Here is a 20202-nt window from a genome sequence, read left to right on the forward strand (position 1 = left end):
AAAAAAAAAAAAAAAAAAAAAAAAAAAAAAAAAAAAAAAAAAAAAAAAAAAAAAACAAGAACAAAAATCATTATAAGGTGAAGGGTTTGGGAGATTGAAATGCTACTTTGAAGCTTTAAAAAGGAGAATAATGGTGTGGAGGTGGAGGGGAGGTGATTGAGAGATCCGCATTGCAGCAAAAAGTGAAAAAAGAAACACAAAAATTCAGGGAAAAAGAGATGAAAAAGAAGAACAGGTGGATGTCCACTTCAACTAGGAGTGCCGTTTTGGACATCATAACTCAACAACTACAATATTAGTATTCCGCTTCAGAAAATAAATGATATTTAGATTACATAAATTTTAATACTTTGGTAGATTCTGAATGTATATTAATCTAAAAACTATTTGTTTAGTAGAAATTATTGTTCTTATTGTAATGGGTCATGAAATTAAATTATGAATATGAGACACTGATTTGACAAATAGTAGAATGTTTGTTTGGGAGAACATGCTGATTTGAGGGGAGAACATGCTGATTTGAGGGGAGAACCCACATGACAAAGTTTTCATCGCTGTTCAGAAAACAGCCAATTTCTCACTCGACCATTCCCATTTTGGATCATTCATGTTTGCTTTTAACAAACGACTGAGCGATGGCACAGCAGCCTCCAACACAGTGCTGCAAGAAGCTGGATCAAAAGGGTCGTGAGCAAGAGGGAAGCTCGTAAAAGTTCAAAATCATTCTGTGGTGGGAACTGGAGGCGGTGCGGCGCTCTTTTCTACTGGAGGGTTATCCACTCACGTGGGGTTTCGGTCTATTGTTGAAAGGTTTGGTTCCACTTTGGTTGGCTTTCCCAAATTTCGCTTTTCTTCCTTTCTTCTCATTATCACCCAACAACTCTAATTCCTAGTTCAAACTCTGATTACCTCAATACTCAACAAAACCTAGATCGTCTCTCTCTCTCTTTTTCTTCCTCTGTGCTTCTCCTCCAGCTACTAGGCCATGCTGCTGCTATTTTGACGGGTCATTGAGAATTTCTCGTTTCAGCTTCTTTCTTTTGCTTATGGGCATGGAACTGAGGAAGGAAAAGCTTGTTAGGTGATTTTTTCTTCTTCATTTGTTTCTAAGAATGTAGCATGTTTGAAGCGTTGTAATTCGTGTGCTGAATCTGTTAGTCCAATGGAAATCTTAAAAGTTTTGGGGCCTGTTCTGTTTTCTTGTCGAGAAAATGTGGTGGGATCTTTAGTTTTTATTAGATGGAAACGGAAGAAGACTAGAACTCTGCAAAATCGTCTGGCCTGTAAGTCTAGTTCATTATTTGCTTGAGGAGTTGTGAACGTAGGCTACTTTAACTTGCTTTTGTCGGGAAGAAACCAAAAGTTGTCTGTCATACATGATCACGCAAATGTTCTATTTTGTTTATTTATGTGGAGTAGCTTTAAAACTGTGTTTTCTTGTGCTTGGATCCATATAATCACTCTGTTCGTATGCAATTAGGATCTCCTTGTCTCTCTTTCGTGTTTTTATCACCACAGAAAATTAGATTGTACTTGTTTGAAACAGAATGAATTTACAGTTTTTATTCGTATCATGACTCATCTAAACCTAAGTATGAAAAGGTCTGGGAAGTGAGTATTGTTTGGCATTTTGGTTTGTTCAATGCTTACGAAGAACCGTAGCAAAAGGAACTTTATGTATATGAGTAAGGTGTTTATAGACTATTGTTTAACCATTATGGTTACCATTTTTATTCCTGAAATCAATAGGTTTTATTCTGATCACAAAAAATATAAGAAATCTGCCATTGGGAACAACAATGAAGCAGGGCAACTTGAGAAGTCATCATCGAAATACTACATTCCGTCGTCGACATTCTTAATACCTGACAACGGATTAGGGGCAAGCAAAAGTAAATCTGCTGAAACCTTTAGAACCGAGAAGTCCAAAGTGTTTCCGGAGGACCATGAACCATGGAGCAGAAGAATACTAGACCCTGGCAGAAAAATTGTTCTGAAATGGAACCGGGTGTTCATTTGCTCATGTTTATTGGCACTCTTTGTTGACCCGCTGTACCTTTACTTGCCATCTTTGGCTGGGAATAGGAAATCCTCATGTGTGAGGACAGACTGGAAATTGCGAATTGTTGTGACCTGTTTCCGGACTGTTGCAGATTTTTTCTATCTTCTGCACATGATTATCAAGTTCAGAACAGCTTATGTTGCTCCTAGCTCTCGAGTTTTTGGGAGAGGTGAGCTTGTGATGGATTCGAAGATGATAGCAAAGAGGTATCTTAGATCTGACTTTTTTGTCGATCTAATTGCCACGTTGCCTCTCCCTCAGGTACTTCATTGAGACTTCCATCTCTCAAACTTTGACTTTATATTTGGTGTACTTTGTCTTTAATCTCCATAGTTCATATGTCATTTTCCATTTCTTGCTTGGGGGAAATGCAAGGACAGAACGAACTTTGTAAAACTATATCATACCCTTATTTTGGTAAAAGTAGTGCTCTTACTGAGATGAGCAAAAATACTTGTAACGACCCAAACCCATCGTTAGCAAATATTGTTCTCTTTGGGCTTTCCCTTTCGGGCTTCCCCTCACGGCTTTAAAATGCATCTGCTAGGGGAAGGTTTCCACACCCTTATAAATGGTGTTTTGTTCTCCTCCCCAACCAATGTGGGACATCACAATACCTCATAATTTTAGCAATTATCACTTCTTTAATGTTGTAAGTTGAGGAATGAAATTATTTACTATGGTACTCGGGGCATTGCTGGTTAGTAAGATTAACTATTATTATCCACCATCCATATGCTTTATATGGTATACAATGATGATTTTCTTAGTCAAGGCATGATGTGAGAATTTTCCATTCGTGCTAACGCTAACCTACTTGTGTCCAGGCAGTAACAAAATGCTAGCACATCTTTCTCAACCTGCTTCTTAACAAGGAGAGTTTCGTTTGGTCTAATAGTCTTCAATTTGGTCCACTGAAGGCAAGATAGTTTTTTGTTACCGAAAGGGTGCGTGAACTTGTAAGAAGGCTGAATCCTTAGCCTATTTTTCAAAGTTAAGGGGAAATTATATGGGATTGTCTCTTTAGATCTAGGAATATGTAATTGCCACACCTTTTTTTCAGGCTTCTCCTTTGTAGTGGTGGTCCGGCAGAATGGATGGTTGGTGGAGAGAATTAAAGTTCATGAGAAAAATTTTCTGCTCTTAGGCTTATTTTCAGAGAGTTGAACTTTGTAGTGTTAGGTGATACTCTTTTCAAGTAGGAACGGAAGAATAAGATATATACTTAACGAGTTGGGAGTTGGTCTTAATGAACGATTTGAGAGAAAAATAGGCAGTATTGTTGTTACGTTCCTATTCTGGTGATACTCATTTCCATGAATTAGTTTGACCATCGTAATTTAATTTTAGATTTTTAACAGAGACTTGTAACTGCTGTCTTCCATGCAGATTGTCATCTGGTTTATCATACCCGCAACAAGAAGTCGTCTAACTGATCATAAAAACAATGCGCTTGCGCTTATTGTTCTGCTTCAATATATTCCAAGATTGTATTTGATTTTCCCTCTAAGTTCAGAGATAATCAAAGCGAATGGAGTTGTTACAAAAACTGCTTGGGCAGGAGCTGCTTATAATCTTCTACTCTATATGTTGGCTAGCCACGTAACTCTCTCATATCTCTCTCTCTTTCTCATGTGACACAAAAATATGTAAATGCCTGTGCTTAGGATTTCAATATCTAATGCTATTGAGAAAACATGACATAATCTTGATTACATTCCTACTTTTTGAGGTAATTCGCCATCAGTAATGTTACCTTATTTTGTGTTTGACAGGTTCTAGGTGCTACATGGTATTTGCTGTCAGTTGATAGATATACATCATGCTGGAAATCATTATGTAGGAAGAAGGAATATAATCCACTAGAATGCAATCCAACTTTTTTTGATTGCGATACACTTAACCTTAATGACCGCAATACATGGGCAAATAGTACCCTTGTTTTCGACAAATGTGGCCCTAGTGGAATTTTCAAGTATGGCATTTTTGGGAATGCAATGTCAAAGAATGTTGTCTCTTCAAGCTTTGTTGAAAAGTATTTCTATTGTTTGTGGTGGGGCTTGCAAAACCTGAGGTATGATTTTCTTTTTGTTGACTTTAATTGCTTGGCAAATGTCCTTAAAGTGTAACAGCTAGAACATTCTATTATAAAGTATAAACAATGTTCTTCATAATGTTATTGGGCGGTCATGTCATGGATCCCCATGGTTAGGAAAGCATTCTTTTGATAGAATGATGTTGGCTTGTTATTTACTTCTCCAACTTTCCTGTAAATGCTCTCGAGCTCTTCCCAAAGGCCTTCACTAAAAAGTTTTTTCGGCATAGTTTGTTTTAGAACCAACCCTAGCATGAAAAAGATCCCTGGTGATACAAGAGCAGACTGAAAGCTAGCCGAGTATCGATGTGTTTTGTAAACAATTTTATTTCTGATCTCAAGGAACTATGAACCATCGTTGGGATGTGGAAAATAGCATGGCATTTACACAAGATGGCAAATGAGTTTGTTCACTGCAGAATGAAGCCAATTTGGCTTCATGTATTGTGAGATCCCATATCGGTTGGAGAGGGGAACGAAATATTCTTTATAAGGATGTGGAAACCTCTCCCCAACGGATAAAGATGACAATATCTGCTAGTGGTAGGTTTGAGCTGTTACAAAATGGTTTCAGAGCCAGACACTGGGCGGTGTGCCAACGAAGACATTGGGGCCCCAAGGGGGAGTGAATTGTGAGATCTCACATCGGTTGGAGAGGGGAATTAAGCATTCCTTATAAGGGTGTGGAAACCTCTCCCTAGCAGATGCGTTTTAAAACCTTGAGGGGAAGCCTAGAAGGGAAAGCCCAAATAGGACAATATTTGCTAGCAGTGGGCTTGAGCTGTTACATGTATTGATCTCGAACATTTTATGGCTATATGCTTTGTTCTGCTAATTGAAAGTTTTTGTTGTAAACTGCTACACATGAAAACCTATGGACTTGATATTATATTGTTTAGGCAACTGTATAGAGCACTCAGCATAGGTTCTGTACTGATTACATGGATGGCAGACTAGTACAACTTGATGTATGATCTCATTCTTTTTTTATAATTATTATAGATGGTTCTTTAATCCATCATTTTTTCCTGGAAAATACTGAAGAACTTCTTGTTTATTTTGTCAGTTCATATGGACAGAATTTGGAAACAACCACTTTCATTGGTGAGACACTGTTCGCTGTGCTTATAGCCATCTTAGGCCTTGTATTATTTGCCCATCTGATTGGGAATATGCAGGTGAGAGACTGAGGGATAAAATTGTGTTCTTTATTCATTGAATTCATAATTTGAGAATTAAGATGCGCTTGTTTCTATTAAACCTAACAACTCTAATAAAGGCTCATGCTTTGGTTTCCTGGATGATCTTTTTGCTTAATGGTCATCATAGACATGTGGTTGGGTTATACAATTTTTTCCACACCCTTATAAATTTTTTCTAAGGCGTTTCCACAAAAATTCTTAGTACAGTGATCTTTATCCCTTTGTCTTGTCGTCTAATTGAATTCATTATCATGTGCTGTTTTAATTTTTCTTTTAATGCAGACGTATCTGCAATCCCTCACTGTGAGACTTGAAGAATGGAGACTAAAACGAAGAGACACTGAAGAGTGGATGAGACATCGTCAACTCCCTGAAGACTTGAAGCGACGTGTTCGACGTTTTGTACAATATAAGTGGGTGGCAACTCGAGGAGTTGATGAAGAAGCCATCTTACAGAGCTTACCGGCTGATCTTCGACGTGATATTCAGTGCCACCTATGTCTAGATCTTGTCCGACGAGTACGATTCTATTACATATATTTTCTTTATTTTTTTATTGGAGCCAAAGACAGAAAAGTTTGAACTTGCATCATATGCTTTCTAGTTCTCATTTATCAAGTTGTCGAGCCACACAATATGAAGGCTTATGGTTCTGCAACTATCATCTAGTATTCCTTAAAACTTCACAAAAAAGAACGAAAAATTCTGCAGCGATTGATTTCTTGTGTAGATGTGGTTATATGCTAAAAGTTCATGAATTGAGTTGTCACCCTATTTTGCAGGTCCCTTTCTTCTCACAGATGGATGATCAGCTACTAGATGCAATATGTGAACGTCTGATATCCTCCTTGAGCACTGAGGGTACCTATATAGTACGAGAGGGTGACCCAGTAACCGAGATGCTGTTCGTTATCCGAGGCAGATTGGAGAGTTCTACTACAAATGGAGGTCGCTCTGGTTTCTTCAACTCCATAACGTTGCGTCCTGGAGACTTTTGTGGGGAGGAACTACTTTCTTGGGCGTTGCACCCAAAATCCACCACCAACTTGCCCTCCTCAACTAGAACAGTCAGAGCGCTCAATGAAGTTGAAGCTTTTGCACTCCGTGCTGAAGATCTTAAATTTGTAGCCAACCAATTTAGACGTCTGCACAGTAAAAAGTTGCAGCACACATTCCGCTTTTACTCTCATCATTGGAGAACATGGGCAGCTTGCTTTATTCAAGCTGCTTGGCGTCGCCATAAGAAAAGGATGATGGCAAAAGATCTCTTAATGAGGGAATCGTTTATATTATCTGAAGAAGTGGCTAGTGAAACTGGCCAAGGAGGAGGGGAACAATTTTGTGTTGTTTCAAATCCTTCTCAGACAAAAATGAATCTGGATGTTACCTTACTGGCTTCAAGGTTTGCTGCAAACGCAAGGAGAGGCGCCCAGAAAATGAAAGATGACATGCCAAAGCTGCAGAAGCCTGATGAACCCGACTTTTCCATTGAGCCAGATAGATAACAGTTTCCAGTAGTGTCAAAGGCTATATTTCTCTATTAGAAGGATGAAGTCCATTTCAGATGTGCATCCCTTTTCTGTCGTCTGGCATTTCAGACCTTACAGGGACCTGTCTATTTCTGTATAGTTTTATCAATTACCAGGAACGCAACATCACAAACTGTGTATTAGTGTCATAACCAGTAAGTTGGTCTCATTACAATATGTTTTAACTCTTAATAGACAGTAACTGAGTTCGTAGGATGGTTAAACGAGCTGCTGCAAGCTGCAAGCTATACTTCACCAGACTGTAGACAGAACCTCAGCCACACTTGTGTTCAGACGGTGCAGACAGCAATCCAACTTGCGACCATGGACAATCCAACTTGCGACTATGGACAACACGCTTTGAATAACACGTTTTGGATGAGGGTTACCACTGGGCTAGATATTTTATGATCAGTGACATATATTAAATAACACATACTTGTCCTTTTTTAGAACTTTCGGACTTCTCCCTTATCCCTAATTTTGATTTCCATTGTAAAAGTAACCGTGTTCAGAGGTTCATGCTGACTTTGATCAGGCCTTGCAAATTTATCTCAATTTTCCAGTTTATCAATGGACGAACAGTAATGGATGTTCAAAAGGTTTTATTTTATGTCAAATCCAATCGTTTTTTGCATTCTGATTGGAGCGATTGATGAAAGCAAAGAGAAGCAGTGTTCCATTGAGTATGATGCAATGGAATACAATTCTTAAGGTCTGGCATCAATGTTGGTTCCATTACATTCTCTCTTTCATGGAGTATACCTATCGATGTCATAGAACTCTATGTTCTTGTACTTCTGAGAGATTATCTCAGCTTGTACTTTTCTGGCAGTGTCTGTAGCACAACCGACAAGAATGAGAACAGAGGTTCCTGCAAATCCTCGAAATGCTGTTAAGTGTGTTGTTTGCTCAATCACCGCAGGACCAGCAGCAAGGATTGCCAAGAAAGCAGAACCAAGAACTGAAATCCGACTTAGAACCTATAAATTAGTAAACAGGAAGCCATAATCAATCAATAGTCATTTTAGGTTGCACAACATATTCAGTTAAGAGCAACTTCATTGGGCCAAATCGTTAAGATTACTGATTCAACATCAAGAACTACGAAACAAGCACGGCACGTTATGTGAGGCAAAATTACCGCTTTCAGAAACGAAGCTGTACTTTTGCCCGGACGGACGAGGGGAATTGAAGCACCCTGGCGCTTCAATTGTTCGCTCACATCATCGGGATCCAACTGTAGGAATGTGTAGTAATAGTTGAAGAAGGCTATCAAAAGGATGTTGGTTGGAAGATAGAATGAGCCTGAGAAAATCCCATGTGTTAGTTTAGGAGTACCAGGAAGTCCTGTCTACCAATTATGAGAAACCCTGTACAATTTAATGTGATTGAACAGCAAAGTAACTGAACCATTTCTTAAAAGAACTCAAACTTTATTACAAACTAAACGCGAATGTAGCATATTGTAATGGCCGCAAGATAAAGAGTTTCATCAATCTCAAAGTACTAAGCCCTCAAGTTGTTTTCAATTGGCAGTAAACCAAAACATCTTACCTCCTGGATTTAAAGCAAATGCAGCGTTCTTTAGGACAGATAAACCCGTGAAGCGAGCTAGAGTACCCGGCAGGGACAATGTAGATGTTGAAAAAATGATCGGCATTACACCAGAACTATTTACCTGTGCATAATGAAATTAGTAAAATAAATATGAAACTTATACAAAATTCTTGTTGGTTACCCCAGATTACAAATTTAGGAATTTAGAAATGAGAGAGCATGGATAAAGATTTGAAATTGTAACAGACCCGCTAGCAGATATTGTATGTTATTGTCCTCTTTGAGTTTTTCCTTTCGGACTTCCTCTCAAGATTTTTAAAACATATTTGCTAAAGAGAAGTTTTCACACCCTCCTCCCCAACTGATATGAGATCTCACAATCCACCCCTCCCCCTTTGGGGCCCAGCATCCTCGCTGACACTCTCGTTCCCATCTCCAATTGATGAGGGACCCCTCAATCCACCTCCTTCGAGGCCTAGAATCCTTGCTGACACACTATCTTGGGTCCACTCCCCTTCGGAGATCAACCTGGCACTTCGTCCGATGTCTAGCTCAGATACCATTGTGATAGCCCAAACCCACCGCTAGCAGATATTATCATCTTTGGGCTTTCCCTTTCAGGCTTCCCCTCAAGATTTTTTAAAATGCTTTTACTAGGGAGAGGTTTCCACACCCTTATAGAGAATGTTTCGTTCTCCTCCCCAACCAATGTGGGATCTCAAAGACCTCCAAGTTGGCAATTAGCTATAGTTACCACATCAAAGTCTGCAGGACTTTAAAGTTTAAGCTTCTTTAAGGTTAAAAGTTAATAACTGACTAATATGATTTTTCGATGACATAAGAACAAAGAAGCAGGAAAACAAACCTTGAAGGGAAGGTAAGCAGATTTCTGAAGCCCTCCACCGCTGCTTGTGTATCTTGAAGCATAGTTGAGCGGGATTTTCCTTTCTGCTTCCTGAAAACATTGGTTAAGATAAATTATAATCACATATAATAAGACTTCTTATGTAATGAGGAAATAAAAGGTAAATATATCAACCATTACTTACCTGAACATATACGATTCCAAGTACCAATAGAAAGAAGGAGATTATAATAGCAACCAATCCAACATAGTTACCATCCTGTAAAGCTTGTGCAGCTGTTCTTCCAAAGGATGCTGGTAGATAGGAGATGATGCTGGTGAATATTAAAAGAGATGTCCCATTACCTAGCTTTAGGTCTGTGATCCGTTCCCCAATGTACGTTGTTATAACTGAGCCAAGTGTTAATAAAGTAACAGAAGAAAGCACCCACTCTGTACTAAAATCATTAACATAGGGGCGAAGGTACAGAACTTGACCAATTGCCTGTGTAGGAAAGGGGAGCTGAATTAAAGATCCTAAAATAAAAGCTCACAAAAGAGCATTGGGAACTATATGATCATTGCCTAAGATCCTTCAGAATACATTTGGCTATTGCTCCAGAATTTTGCTTGCATCTACTACAGTTTGAATAGGTGCCTACTTGGATATAAAAAAATTTAAATCCTTCCAGCAGAAACGTTTGGTGTCTCTGATCAGGCTTTGGAATCAAGTATAAAAAGCTCAAAATACTTGTATCCGTTCTTTTTGAAAGTGCAAGTTCTATGTATTTACCTACAGAATGTCCATTTAATTCAAGAGTGAAAATATGTAATCCAGTAAGACTAAGTGAGTTAAGCCCAGCTTCTACAGTTTTCCCTTCTGAAGTAATCTAAACTTATTATAGGCCATATTGAGTAATCAAGCTCCTTACTTGTACAATTGCAAACCCAACTGAGGCATATCGAGTGTATTGAAGAATTTTCTTCCGCCCAGCTTCACCTTCTCTTTTCTGAAGCTCTTGCAATTTTGGATAAATTTGTGTAAGAAGCTGGAAGACAATTGATGCATTGATGAAGGGAACAATGCCAAGGGAGCATATCCCTAGTCTGCCAATGCCTCCACCGGAAAATGAATCTAAAGTGCTCAATAAGCTGTTCTGATCCAAGTTCCCAACAAAAGCCTCTCGGTTCACTCCACCAAGAGGGATATAGATTCCAAGCCTTGATAGTGCTAAATAGCCCAAGAGCTGTAGAAATTTTCCTGGCAATGGACCTTTGAAGAAGTCCCCAATGTCAATGGAACTGTCCTCGATTGCAGCTGCAAGGTCAACTTAGTTTCAGTAATGCAAGACGAAAGATACATCAAAACTACAACATTGAAGGACAAGAAACAAACCTGCCAATCCACGTGCTGAGGGACCTTTATCTCGTTTTGTGCTTGAAGAACTGTCAAATGTTTGCCCCCAAAACCCAAGAAAACTTTCCCACCCACAACTTAATTCAGAAGAAAGATCTGGACGGATGCCCAAGGGATCAAAAACTGAGCTCTCAGAACTGAAAAAGAGAAACTATTATCCTGTCAATTATGGACCAACAACCATTATGGAAATTCTATAACAGAGTCATAAACAAAGATGACAGACTCACGCAACAGAATATATTGGTTTTAATTCATTCCCAAGGTTGAATGGACCTCCAAACCAATGTATAGCATTGCTGGATCCCACGTAGAAAATAAATCAATTGAAAAGTACATGCATTTCTTCATATTTTTTTATTAAAAAGGGATATATCACAAAATAAATGTTTATATAATATGGAGCATTATATTATTTAATTTGTTATGGTTCCATAAAATCAACGTATTATGAATTCATTGACACATATGTCTCTGAAGCTTGTTATGGTTCCATCTTCTTCTTCTATTTACTCTGTTAGACACTTGAAAATATGAAAGAATTGTCAAACCTACAATTCTTCTGCAATTCTTAGGTTAAAGGACATTGAAATCCAATTGAAATAACAGGACTCAAATGGGAAAAACCAGGATATGTGAGCAGCCCTTGGGGAGCCTATTTATGTACAGCTTTGGGTTTTAAACCAAGATACGTTTTTTTAATACTTGGTAACATGTAGACCAAACTTCAACCCATCCTTCCAAAGACATTCTCATCTAATTTAATTTTTCTACATTCCTAAGTACCGCAAAAGCATAATCTTGCTCAAGAAGCCTCGGCTAACAGTTCGGCCCAATTCTTCAGGGGAAACTCCTTCTCTAATGCCAGTGAAGCATGGAAAATTTAGAGAGCGCAAAAATATGTAACTGCACTACGCCATATGCTCTGGCAAAACAAAAGGTACAGAAAAACACCCAAAATTCTACAGGCAGAAGAAAAACCCATATGAGAAAAAATCTCAAAAGGCAAAACTGAAAGACTAGTTCGAGTAATTTAAGTGCAGTGAGCAGAAAAAGAACATAAATGCACGAGACCCACCTGTTGGAAGTGAGGCCAAGGTTCCAGGACTTGGTAGCGCGGGGCTTGTTAGGAACAGAGAAGGATGCTCGGGTGAATGAAAGTCTAGGCCTTGGAAAGCGCTTAGAATTGGTAAGATATTGGGTGGAGAGGGTGAAGCAAAGGGGCGAAGAAGAAGCTGCAGCAGCTTCTCTGACTGGTATCAACATTATTTACTCCCACCACAGTTTCGGTCTGTGAAAGGCTAACGTTGAGCGACGCTCGGTGGATTAGGCGTTTGCCTCATCGCCCTATCCATTTCTCTACTACCCCTTTTTGGATTTTGTAACCTTTCTTTGAGTTTGACCACAACTCAAAATGGTTTTATAATATGAAGTTGGAAATTTGTGGGATAGAAATCAATGTATTTGATATTTTAGATTTACACGTAAAAACTAACTATTAAAAAGAATTGAAAGTTTCCATTAAAAAAAAAAAAAAAAAAAAATCAAACATTATTTGGAGCAATTATATATTATTAAAAAGGCTTGTGTTGATCGATGTGTAGAAAAATGTCTGGATCATCAAATATCGAATTTGAGTTTCGAATCTTGGGCACAGGAAGTTACCGAAGCATGGAGATAGTACAGCCACGAGCAAGACTACCCCGGAGAAAAAATGTCCTAAACATGATAAATCTAGGTTGAAAAATTAAAAATTTTGGAAAAAAAACTAATGTCATAATCAATGCAGATGTTTTCTTTTCTTCACCAAACATGCATTCAACATGAAACAAACAGTTATTGAATTCATATCTCCCATTTACATCGATAATAGGCAACTAAACATGTGGATTCCAAGAGGGACAACATGCCATGGGGACTCCACACAAATATTTCTGTGGCGTTCAATTTGAATCTGAGAGGGTATGAAGTTGAACGCAGGAGAAACACAAAGCGGCGGCTGCGCCCACGAAACAAAGGAAACAAACGCTCCTCTCCCTTTGTCGCTTTCTTATTCTCCCACTATCAGCCACACAAAATGGCCGAGCTTTCAGAATTTACGCAACTTCACGTCAATAATATTTTGGCTTTTGCCCTTTGAATCCGCGTTAGAGTCCTTAGCCAAAACTCCGCCTACGAAGTGTTAAGCCAAAAAGGACACAAAAAGCTTTCGCTCATCTTTGTCATTTCCATATTTGACCCATATCATTGCACCTGCAAATAAACAATGCCTTCTTTTTTCTTTACATTTTAGAACTCATGAGAGGAAGACCCACGACAGAGAATACTGGATGGAGGTGAAGGCAATTGAATTAAATAATCCCAAGGGGAAAAGAAAGTACAAGATGCTGTTTTTTTTTTGTTTTTTGTTTTGTCGAAGCTTCCTATCAATCTCCTTCTCTGCTTTCTGTTTATCAACTAATTAGTTTGTGGCCTATCTAGAAGCTGTTAAAACACCTTCCCTCTCCTAGCCTTGGGGGAAAACAATATATGCATATATACAAGCTTCTCAAGAAGTTGAAATAATGAAAGTATTCTCATCACCCATTTACTGCTGTCACTACTTTGATCTTACTTGGTAGCCCATCTCCTTGGCTTTCGCTGCCTGATTCACGGTCTACTTCCAGAGCAACCACTACTGACTTGTCTCGCATGCTGCCTGCTGTTTTGGGAAACCAAGCCTTGAGTTGGTTGAAGCAAGGAACTAGTGCTTTCTCTGCCCATTCCTCTAACCCAGTTTCCCCCAACCATACCCCAGCTACAATTTTTTGAACAGCCTGCTCTTGTAACTCGATCGACACTCCCTCTCCAATAATGCTGGAGAATTTTTCATTTATTGAAGCTTTAATGTCGCAGGTTAAGTGATTGAAATTGACTGGCTTGAAGAGAATGACATCGTCGACCATCTCCCGAAGCTCACTCAATACTGGTGAAGTTGTGGTTGATTCCGTCTTGCTTAGCCCATATTCATCTTCATAATCATTTGTGAGGTCGCTTGAATTGTTTGACCCATCTGCAGTGTCGTCCTCTGTATTAGCCGCCTCATTCAAATCAAAAAACAAGCCTGGATTTGTATCTTTCCTGGTCTTTGTGGACCTCTCTTCATTACAAAGCCAATTTGCTCGACGTTTTGGTAGCCTTTCTGATAGAGATAACCTCAATTGCCAATTTTCAGTAGCTAAATTTGCAAGCTCCTTTTCTCCAAGACTATTATGATCATACAAGTACTTTAGATCATCAGGTAGCCAGACAGTTGTAAGGATGAAAATAACATTACCAAGGCTGATTTCACGGCCATGGGAATCAGTAAGCCGACCGCTTTCTATTGCCCGTTTTATACTCCCACGAAATAGAACATCTGCTTCATCAATGTTCTCAAGAACTATCACTGAAAATGGATTATTCCGAACAGCCTCTGAAATTTGATCTAACGGCGTTCTCCCGCGAAAATTATTGGCGAATCCTCTATCATTACGTTGCGTACCGAGACAAATTGTGACCAGGATGGACCCAGATACCAGCTCTGAAAGAGCTGATGCCATGTTCTTCTTGCCAACTTTGTCAGGCCCCGCAAATAATAGCCAAATGTCTCCTCTTGATCCAGCACTATGACGTTTCCTGTTGCCCAATTTGCGTTGAGTTATGGTGTTAGCCACAGCAGATGCTGCATCTCGCTGCCACCATACCTTTTCCATACAAACTTTAAGGATCTTCTTGTATGAATCAACATCTGTTATACCAAGCAGTTTGGCGCTTTGAAGGACCAAAGGAGACTTCATCTCTGGTCCTGAAGATTTAAATTCTTGGGTGATGTCTTTATGTGTTTGTTCAGGAATGCTACCACATAGCTTTCCTTGCCCAAGAATCAATTCCGTTCGTATTGTGCTGTTGTCAGATGGTTGGTTGGGTTGTGGATTCATATTCAGCTCTAGAGCTCTCCCAAGGCTTTTATTCAGTTCTAACCTAGGCTGACAGGGATGTGACTTGAGCAAGTTATGGCTATATAATCCCATTGTCGAGATTCCTGTAGAACTGCAAAAGTTTGGCTGATGAAAATTGGGATGAAGGCGCAAGCATGTATTATTCCATTTCTTTCGCAGCTCTCGGGTCCTCTGCTTTACCAATTCATGGTCCTTACTCTGCAATAAAACACAAACATAATTTAACCAACTTACTCTGCAAGGTAACATATCAGGTTGCAGTTAAATTTGAGTCTTAAGTTACCTGTTTTGAATCAATTGATTCGGCATTAGGTGCATCAGCTTTAGCCTTTTGCAGCCAGTGCGGCAGAAGAGCGTGAATGCTATCGGTTTTGACTCCTGAAGAAGATTTCTCAGACTCCTCGTTCATGAGTTTTTGTAGTTCTTGTTCATACTTGTGCATACACTCTGGGCAGCAAGTTTTTTCCGCACCAAAATTTAAAGTCTCAGATTCATGTCTCAGTTGGGTAATGGGAGGAGTTGGAAAGAACTTCAATGGCGACGATGATTCAGTTGAACTTCCTAGAATCTCTTTTGTTCCAAGCCTAAATGAACAAAATAAAAAAAGGGACTCAATACCCAACTGAAAAGAACAAAAGAAATGAACGAAATCATTTCCAAACAATAGTAACATAATCACAGAAACATTTCTGGGAAAGAAGGGTTCTACAACTCTATGCCTAAATTTTCCAGCTTTTACTTGATTTCTGCGATGCCCCAAAAGATCTTATGGCATAACAATCAATAAACTTAATGAAATAAAAAGGATAAAGAATAAAAAATATACCTTTGATATAACCCAGAAGGAGGGGCTTTAGCCACAACGGGAACAACGTGTAAATCCCAATCACTTTCGATGGAGGGATGATAGATTTGGCATCTCAAGAAGGTATCACAAGTAGCAGTTCCGATCAACCACAGCCGGCCAGCAATTTCGCCCCTGAACCTCATCAATAGCTTTCCGATCTTCTGAACGGCAACGCGGCCGGCCTCTGATACAACTGGCTGCAGCACCACGCCGGAACCTGGGGCAACAGAACTCGCCGGCTGCTCAATCAACCATTTTAAATTCCCCAAGTTTAGAATTACACTCCCGCAATTTGAGTTGGTCATTCGGGTCGCTAACATATCTTCCAATTCTTCAAGTTTTGTGGATATTTGTGCTCCATCTGATGAAAGTTCCTTCTTCAAATATATAATCTCAGCATTCTCCAGCGGCCCTTCAGTCAGTTCTTTCTTGTTAATCCGCCTGATAAATTCTTCTACCATTGCATCTGTTTCCGAATCCCCAACTATGATTGGATTTCTCTTGGTCGTTCTGAGCAAAATATCCATGATTCGTTTCACTTCCTCTCCTCTCGGTTGACCCAATTGGGAAACATTTCCTTGATGCAGCCGTGGATTCAAATAAAGATTCCGATTAGGCATCGGAGAAGGGTGGGTACCTAATCCAATAGGGGACGAATTCACCACAGATGCCGACGAGTTCAAAGACCGTTCAATCGTAGCTTTAACAGCAGGGCTCGAAAAGGTCGCCTCCCGCATAATCCTACTGACGCTTGGGTCATCGAGAATCGATATAACTAGCTGCTCGAACTCAACCTTCACCGCTAACATGGGCTGTTGCTGCAATTCGGAAGAGCCGCGACGTTGGTGAGCTTGAGCACGTTTAAGAGCGGCCATTAGCGCATTGGAAATCGGTGGTTCTGAGCCGGCGGAGACGTTTTGGGCCGTCGGTAAGCGCTCGAGAGCGACGCTGAAACAGAGCTCGAGAGCTCTGCACTGAAGTGGGTGCGATGAATTGGGATGGGACTTGATGCAGGCCTGGCGAAGGAACCCAGTTGGCGAAGCCAACAGAGTTGCAGCCACATGGACCGGCATAGTCTGGCCATGGTTACGGCGACCCGCCTCGGCAATTGACTGGTTCAAAATACTTGCGGCCTCCGACGTCAGAGTTTGCAGAATCGTACCAAGTCCGGCTCTCATTTCCAGAATCTATATTGTTTTACAAATTCAACCAATTAAAAGAAAAGAAAGAACATCAAATCAAATCCCCATTGAATCTGATGCCTGTGTTGTATATATGTTGTTTGGAGCTCAAAGGAGATGAAGGAGTGAGGAAAATTCAGAGCTTCGCACCCAGAAGAAGAGAGAGAGGGTGATGGAAGTTGCTGAAAAGTAAGACAAGTAGACTACTCGGTTCATTTCCCATCTACAATCTATCTTTAGTTTCCTGTCTGTCTGTTGTGTTGTGTTGTGACTTCTTCCAGTTTAACTTTTAAAATTAATTAAATAATGAGTTAAATGCAATTTTATAAGGTAGAATTCCACCTCCCAAAAAGGTAACATTTAGATGATTAGATGCCCCCTTCTGTCACATGAACCTTCTTCCCTAACTTTTCATGCCTTCCAAATGACAGGTTTACCCCCCACAATAAAACTATTTAAAATCATATCCTTCTTTCTTTTGTCGTATTCCCCCACTTTTGCTGATCCATTTAAAGTATTACCAACCGCTTACGCTCGCCAGTTCCATTTCCTTTTTCCTTTTTTTTTTATAAAATAATATCAGAGTTAGACATTGAACCGTGTATATACCAAGATATTAGACTCCAACAGTGGACGGGCTACCCTCTGTGCTTGACTTTATATAATTTAGTTTAGTTCTATAATAATAAAACTAAAAATGTTATAGAAAAGATGTGAAAAATATTTGGGGGAGGTGAGTTGAAATTAAATAGGTCGGCGAGGAGACGGAGAAACAAAGGGAAGTTTTGTTTCATTAATTAGGTTTGACAAATTAAAAGGTATTGAACGCGGCTTCGGGTTTGGTTTACTTTGCCGCCATATGGTTTCTCCTAGTTGGCCTCTCTCACCCCCACACGATTTGACTTGGTTAGCCTGACTCGCCACTTTGACCTAACCCCTTTTCAATTTCCACCCACTTATTTCCTATCAAATATCTAATCTAAACCCTTTTAACACATAGGTGCATTTCACTTGTATTAGGAATAGGTTTTCACACTCTTAAAAAAAAAAAAATCTTTCCTCGGTCATTATGCCTTTTGACTTTCGGCATGTGTCTATAATTATTAATTTTTTCAAAACTTGGGTTGCTTTTGCCTCTTATCCACTCCCCCTCCCCTCTCCTTTTCCTTTTAATTTAATTATCACCTTCCTTTTTTTCCATCCCTTTTCATTAGTGGACCCATCTTGCTTTTCAATTATTAAAATGACAATTATTCACCACCCTTTTTTTCTTTTTGTACTGTTTGTATATCTTTTAAAATCATTATTAATTATAATAATTAGAAAGAAGAGTCTATCTGCACGCAACAAAATAACAAAAACCTCATATAAAAAAAAAAAAAAACAATCAATAGAAATACATAATAAATATTAACTTCATGTTTTTCTTCTTTTTTATAAACAGGAACCGAAAGACACAGCTAACTCTTCAAATTTATGATTCAGGGCTTTCCAAAGGTGATAGCTGATAGCAAAAAGATTGACCTCCAAGATTTATGATCGGGACCCAACAATCAGACCTAAACTCTTCTACGCCACAAAAAAGCTTAACCCCACTTGATTTCTGGCAAAGAATTAGCAATATGGATGGGCAATATGGTAATTTTTGTTGGATGAAGGTCAAACTTCAAGATAGGGAAGGGAATAAAAGTACTTTTTGCAAAGTTTGAGGGAAATTTGAGAAGCATCGCCTTTAAAAAGTTTAGGTAGCTTCTTGCATCCAAAGCATGTGGACTTTCTCTCCAATCCAATCCAATCCAATCCCCACCACTACCTTTCTATAGTTTTAGAATAAAGCGAAGTTGTGTTGCTTTTGAGATGACCAAATACAAAAAGCCACCAAAAAGGCCTTCCTTTACAATCCAACTTCCCTCCTTGAGTTGATGATGACATTGTTAATACTCAAAATGACTAAATGATTCAACTTTTCTTCTAAACATTAATCAACAATAATCTATTATACTTCTAATACAAGCTTCAAAAAGGTCATCAATGGTATACACTTTTAGATACATTTGCAAAAGAGACAGACATGCTTTATCTAGTGGTGAAGTCTGTGTGGGGCTGTGGAACTTCCTTCCTCGTCCTCAACAATCAATAACAACCAACCCCTTGTCGGCATAATCAATACCAACACACATTTATTAGTGGTGAAGTTTGTGTGGAAGGGGTGGAATTAAAAGTGACTGTGGGTGCGCTTTCTGTTCTTATGTAAGAGATTCTGATTCTCAGGGGGTGTAAAGGCAGAGGAAACTAAAGTTGAAAAAGGCAGAGCACGACCCTTAAAAAAGGCAACAAAAGCTGCCAATGGGAAAGCTAAATCGAAGCAAACCAAGAGGGTAAGAGAAGGAAAACAAGGAAAGCTGAAACGGAAACATGCGTCTGAGCAACAGCCGCCCATAAAGCTGCCTTCCCCAAAACATCTACAAGTCAAACTTTTCTCTTTTCAGTACCTCTCTTCATTTTCATCTCCACAGAGTCTTCAGGATCCCTTTCCTTTTCACTTTATTGCCTATGCCTACAACAACCTAAATACTCCGAATATTAAAACACGATAGAAATCTCTAGAAGGGCCTCATAATTTTCACTCATTCTGTCTTCTCCTACTGCACCCCGAACTACTTCAGTTACTATCAAATTCCTTTGGAGTCTGAGTTCTGGGCCGACCAACTTGGACTTAACAAGTCGATCGACTGTCATGGTTATTATCATCTAACCATCTTGAACATTCGCAATGAAATTTGGGAATGACGAATATTTTACAGATTACTTAAGAATAATGCACTTCAACTAATAATGTACCTCATTATATGTGATTATGGACATATCAGATGCAAATTCTATTCTTTGATTCAAACGCGTCTTATATGAAGACACCATAGAAAGCAACTATATTTACCCATATGTACAATGATTCGCCATAAATCAGAATTTTCTTCCAGAACTTTGATGACAATTCATGATCAAAGATGGTAAATGGGCATGCAATAAGAGATGTAATGTCTATGGAGTAGAGAGATTAACGATGGAAAACATACTTTGGACAAGCATGATCGGGCGGCAAATCTTGTCATAATAATGGCTTTGGCCTTGCCGTTCAGGGAGGTCATGAAGAATTGATTTTCTTAACCCAGTTTGTGAGCAAGCAATAACGCAGCTTGCAGAAGGAAGCCAGCGCAGCCTGAGAAATATTGATGGTTAAGACTGAAATCATACCTTTCACGGACACATTACTTTATTATAACGATGACTAAACGGACGTACCTGCGCGCTGGACATTACAACATAAAGGTTTTTCCGAATTTTGCTGGAAATTTTGCACTACATGTTTATAGGCAAATATCACATATCACGGCATGTATAAACGTAGTTGCGTATTTGATTGTATGATGATACGATATAACAAGCAATACACTCAATCTATAGACAGAGATTCTAATATTTGG

At 39.2% G+C, this 20202-nt stretch overlaps 3 protein-coding genes across 3 annotated transcripts; 1 reads left to right on the forward strand and 2 right to left on the reverse strand.

The window, feature by feature from the left end:
* Positions 1–365: 365 nt before the first annotated feature.
* Positions 366–7381, forward strand: LOC111470328 (cyclic nucleotide-gated ion channel 17-like). Its single transcript, XM_023115881.1, has 7 exons — positions 366–1081; positions 1750–2323; positions 3452–3664; positions 3838–4136; positions 5224–5335; positions 5642–5878; positions 6142–7381. Exons 1-7 carry the CDS (start codon positions 1047–1049, stop codon positions 6862–6864), a joined length of 2193 nt encoding a protein of 730 aa, XP_022971649.1. The 5' UTR covers positions 366–1046; the 3' UTR covers positions 6865–7381.
* Positions 7382–7544: 163 nt separating this feature from the next.
* Positions 7545–12108, reverse strand: LOC111470336 (preprotein translocase subunit SCY1, chloroplastic). Its single transcript, XM_023115888.1, has 8 exons — positions 11788–12108; positions 10689–10846; positions 10225–10610; positions 9498–9797; positions 9314–9403; positions 8446–8569; positions 8033–8196; positions 7545–7871 (listed from the first exon to the last, which is right to left on the reverse strand). Exons 1-8 carry the CDS (start codon positions 11973–11975, stop codon positions 7641–7643), a joined length of 1641 nt encoding a protein of 546 aa, XP_022971656.1. The 5' UTR covers positions 11976–12108; the 3' UTR covers positions 7545–7640.
* Positions 12109–13042: 934 nt separating this feature from the next.
* LOC111470317 (protein SUPPRESSOR OF MAX2 1-like) lies at positions 13043–20113 on the reverse strand. The gene is made up of 5 exons (XM_023115870.1): positions 20021–20113; positions 19795–19937; positions 15516–16723; positions 14973–15273; positions 13043–14887 (listed from the first exon to the last, which is right to left on the reverse strand). The coding sequence occupies exons 2-5, from the start codon at positions 19864–19866 to the stop codon at positions 13289–13291; spliced, it is 3180 nt and encodes a 1059-aa protein (XP_022971638.1). The 5' UTR covers positions 19867–19937; positions 20021–20113; the 3' UTR covers positions 13043–13288.
* Between the last annotated feature and the right edge of the window lie 89 nt (positions 20114–20202).

This window comes from Cucurbita maxima, unplaced genomic scaffold, assembly GCF_002738345.1.
Source record: "Cucurbita maxima cultivar Rimu unplaced genomic scaffold, Cmax_1.0 Cma_Scf00002, whole genome shotgun sequence".
Classification (NCBI taxonomy): domain Eukaryota; kingdom Viridiplantae; phylum Streptophyta; class Magnoliopsida; order Cucurbitales; family Cucurbitaceae; genus Cucurbita; species Cucurbita maxima.

What these genes read in the sequence shown, in the direction of transcription:
- LOC111470317 (XM_023115870.1), bottom strand. Translation starts at nt 19,866, where the DNA reads ATGACCTCCCTGAACGGCAAGGCCAAAGCCATTATTATGACAAGATTT. An exon ending in CCCGATCATGCTTGTCCAAA is followed by an intron (nt 16,724 to 19,794) that starts GTATGTTTTCCA and finishes AAAACAATATAG; the next exon opens with ATTCTGGAAATGAGAGCCGG. An exon ending in CCTTCTGGGTTATATCAAAG is followed by an intron (nt 15,274 to 15,515) that starts GTATATTTTTTA and finishes TTGTTCATTTAG; the next exon opens with GCTTGGAACAAAAGAGATTC.
- LOC111470328 (XM_023115881.1), top strand. Translation starts at nt 1,047, where the DNA reads ATGGGCATGGAACTGAGGAAGGAAAAGCTTGTTAG. An exon ending in CCACGTTGCCTCTCCCTCAG is followed by an intron (nt 2,324 to 3,451) that starts GTACTTCATTGA and finishes TCTTCCATGCAG; the next exon opens with ATTGTCATCTGGTTTATCAT. An exon ending in ATCTGATTGGGAATATGCAG is followed by an intron (nt 5,336 to 5,641) that starts GTGAGAGACTGA and finishes CTTTTAATGCAG; the next exon opens with ACGTATCTGCAATCCCTCAC.
- LOC111470336 (XM_023115888.1), bottom strand. Translation starts at nt 11,975, where the DNA reads ATGTTGATACCAGTCAGAGAAGCTGCTGCAGCTTCTTCTTCGCCCCTT. An exon ending in CTTGGCCTCACTTCCAACAG is followed by an intron (nt 10,847 to 11,787) that starts GTGGGTCTCGTG and finishes TCTCTTTTTCAG; the next exon opens with TTCTGAGAGCTCAGTTTTTG. An exon ending in TTGGGTTTGCAATTGTACAA is followed by an intron (nt 9,798 to 10,224) that starts GTAAGGAGCTTG and finishes TTTCCTACACAG; the next exon opens with GCAATTGGTCAAGTTCTGTA.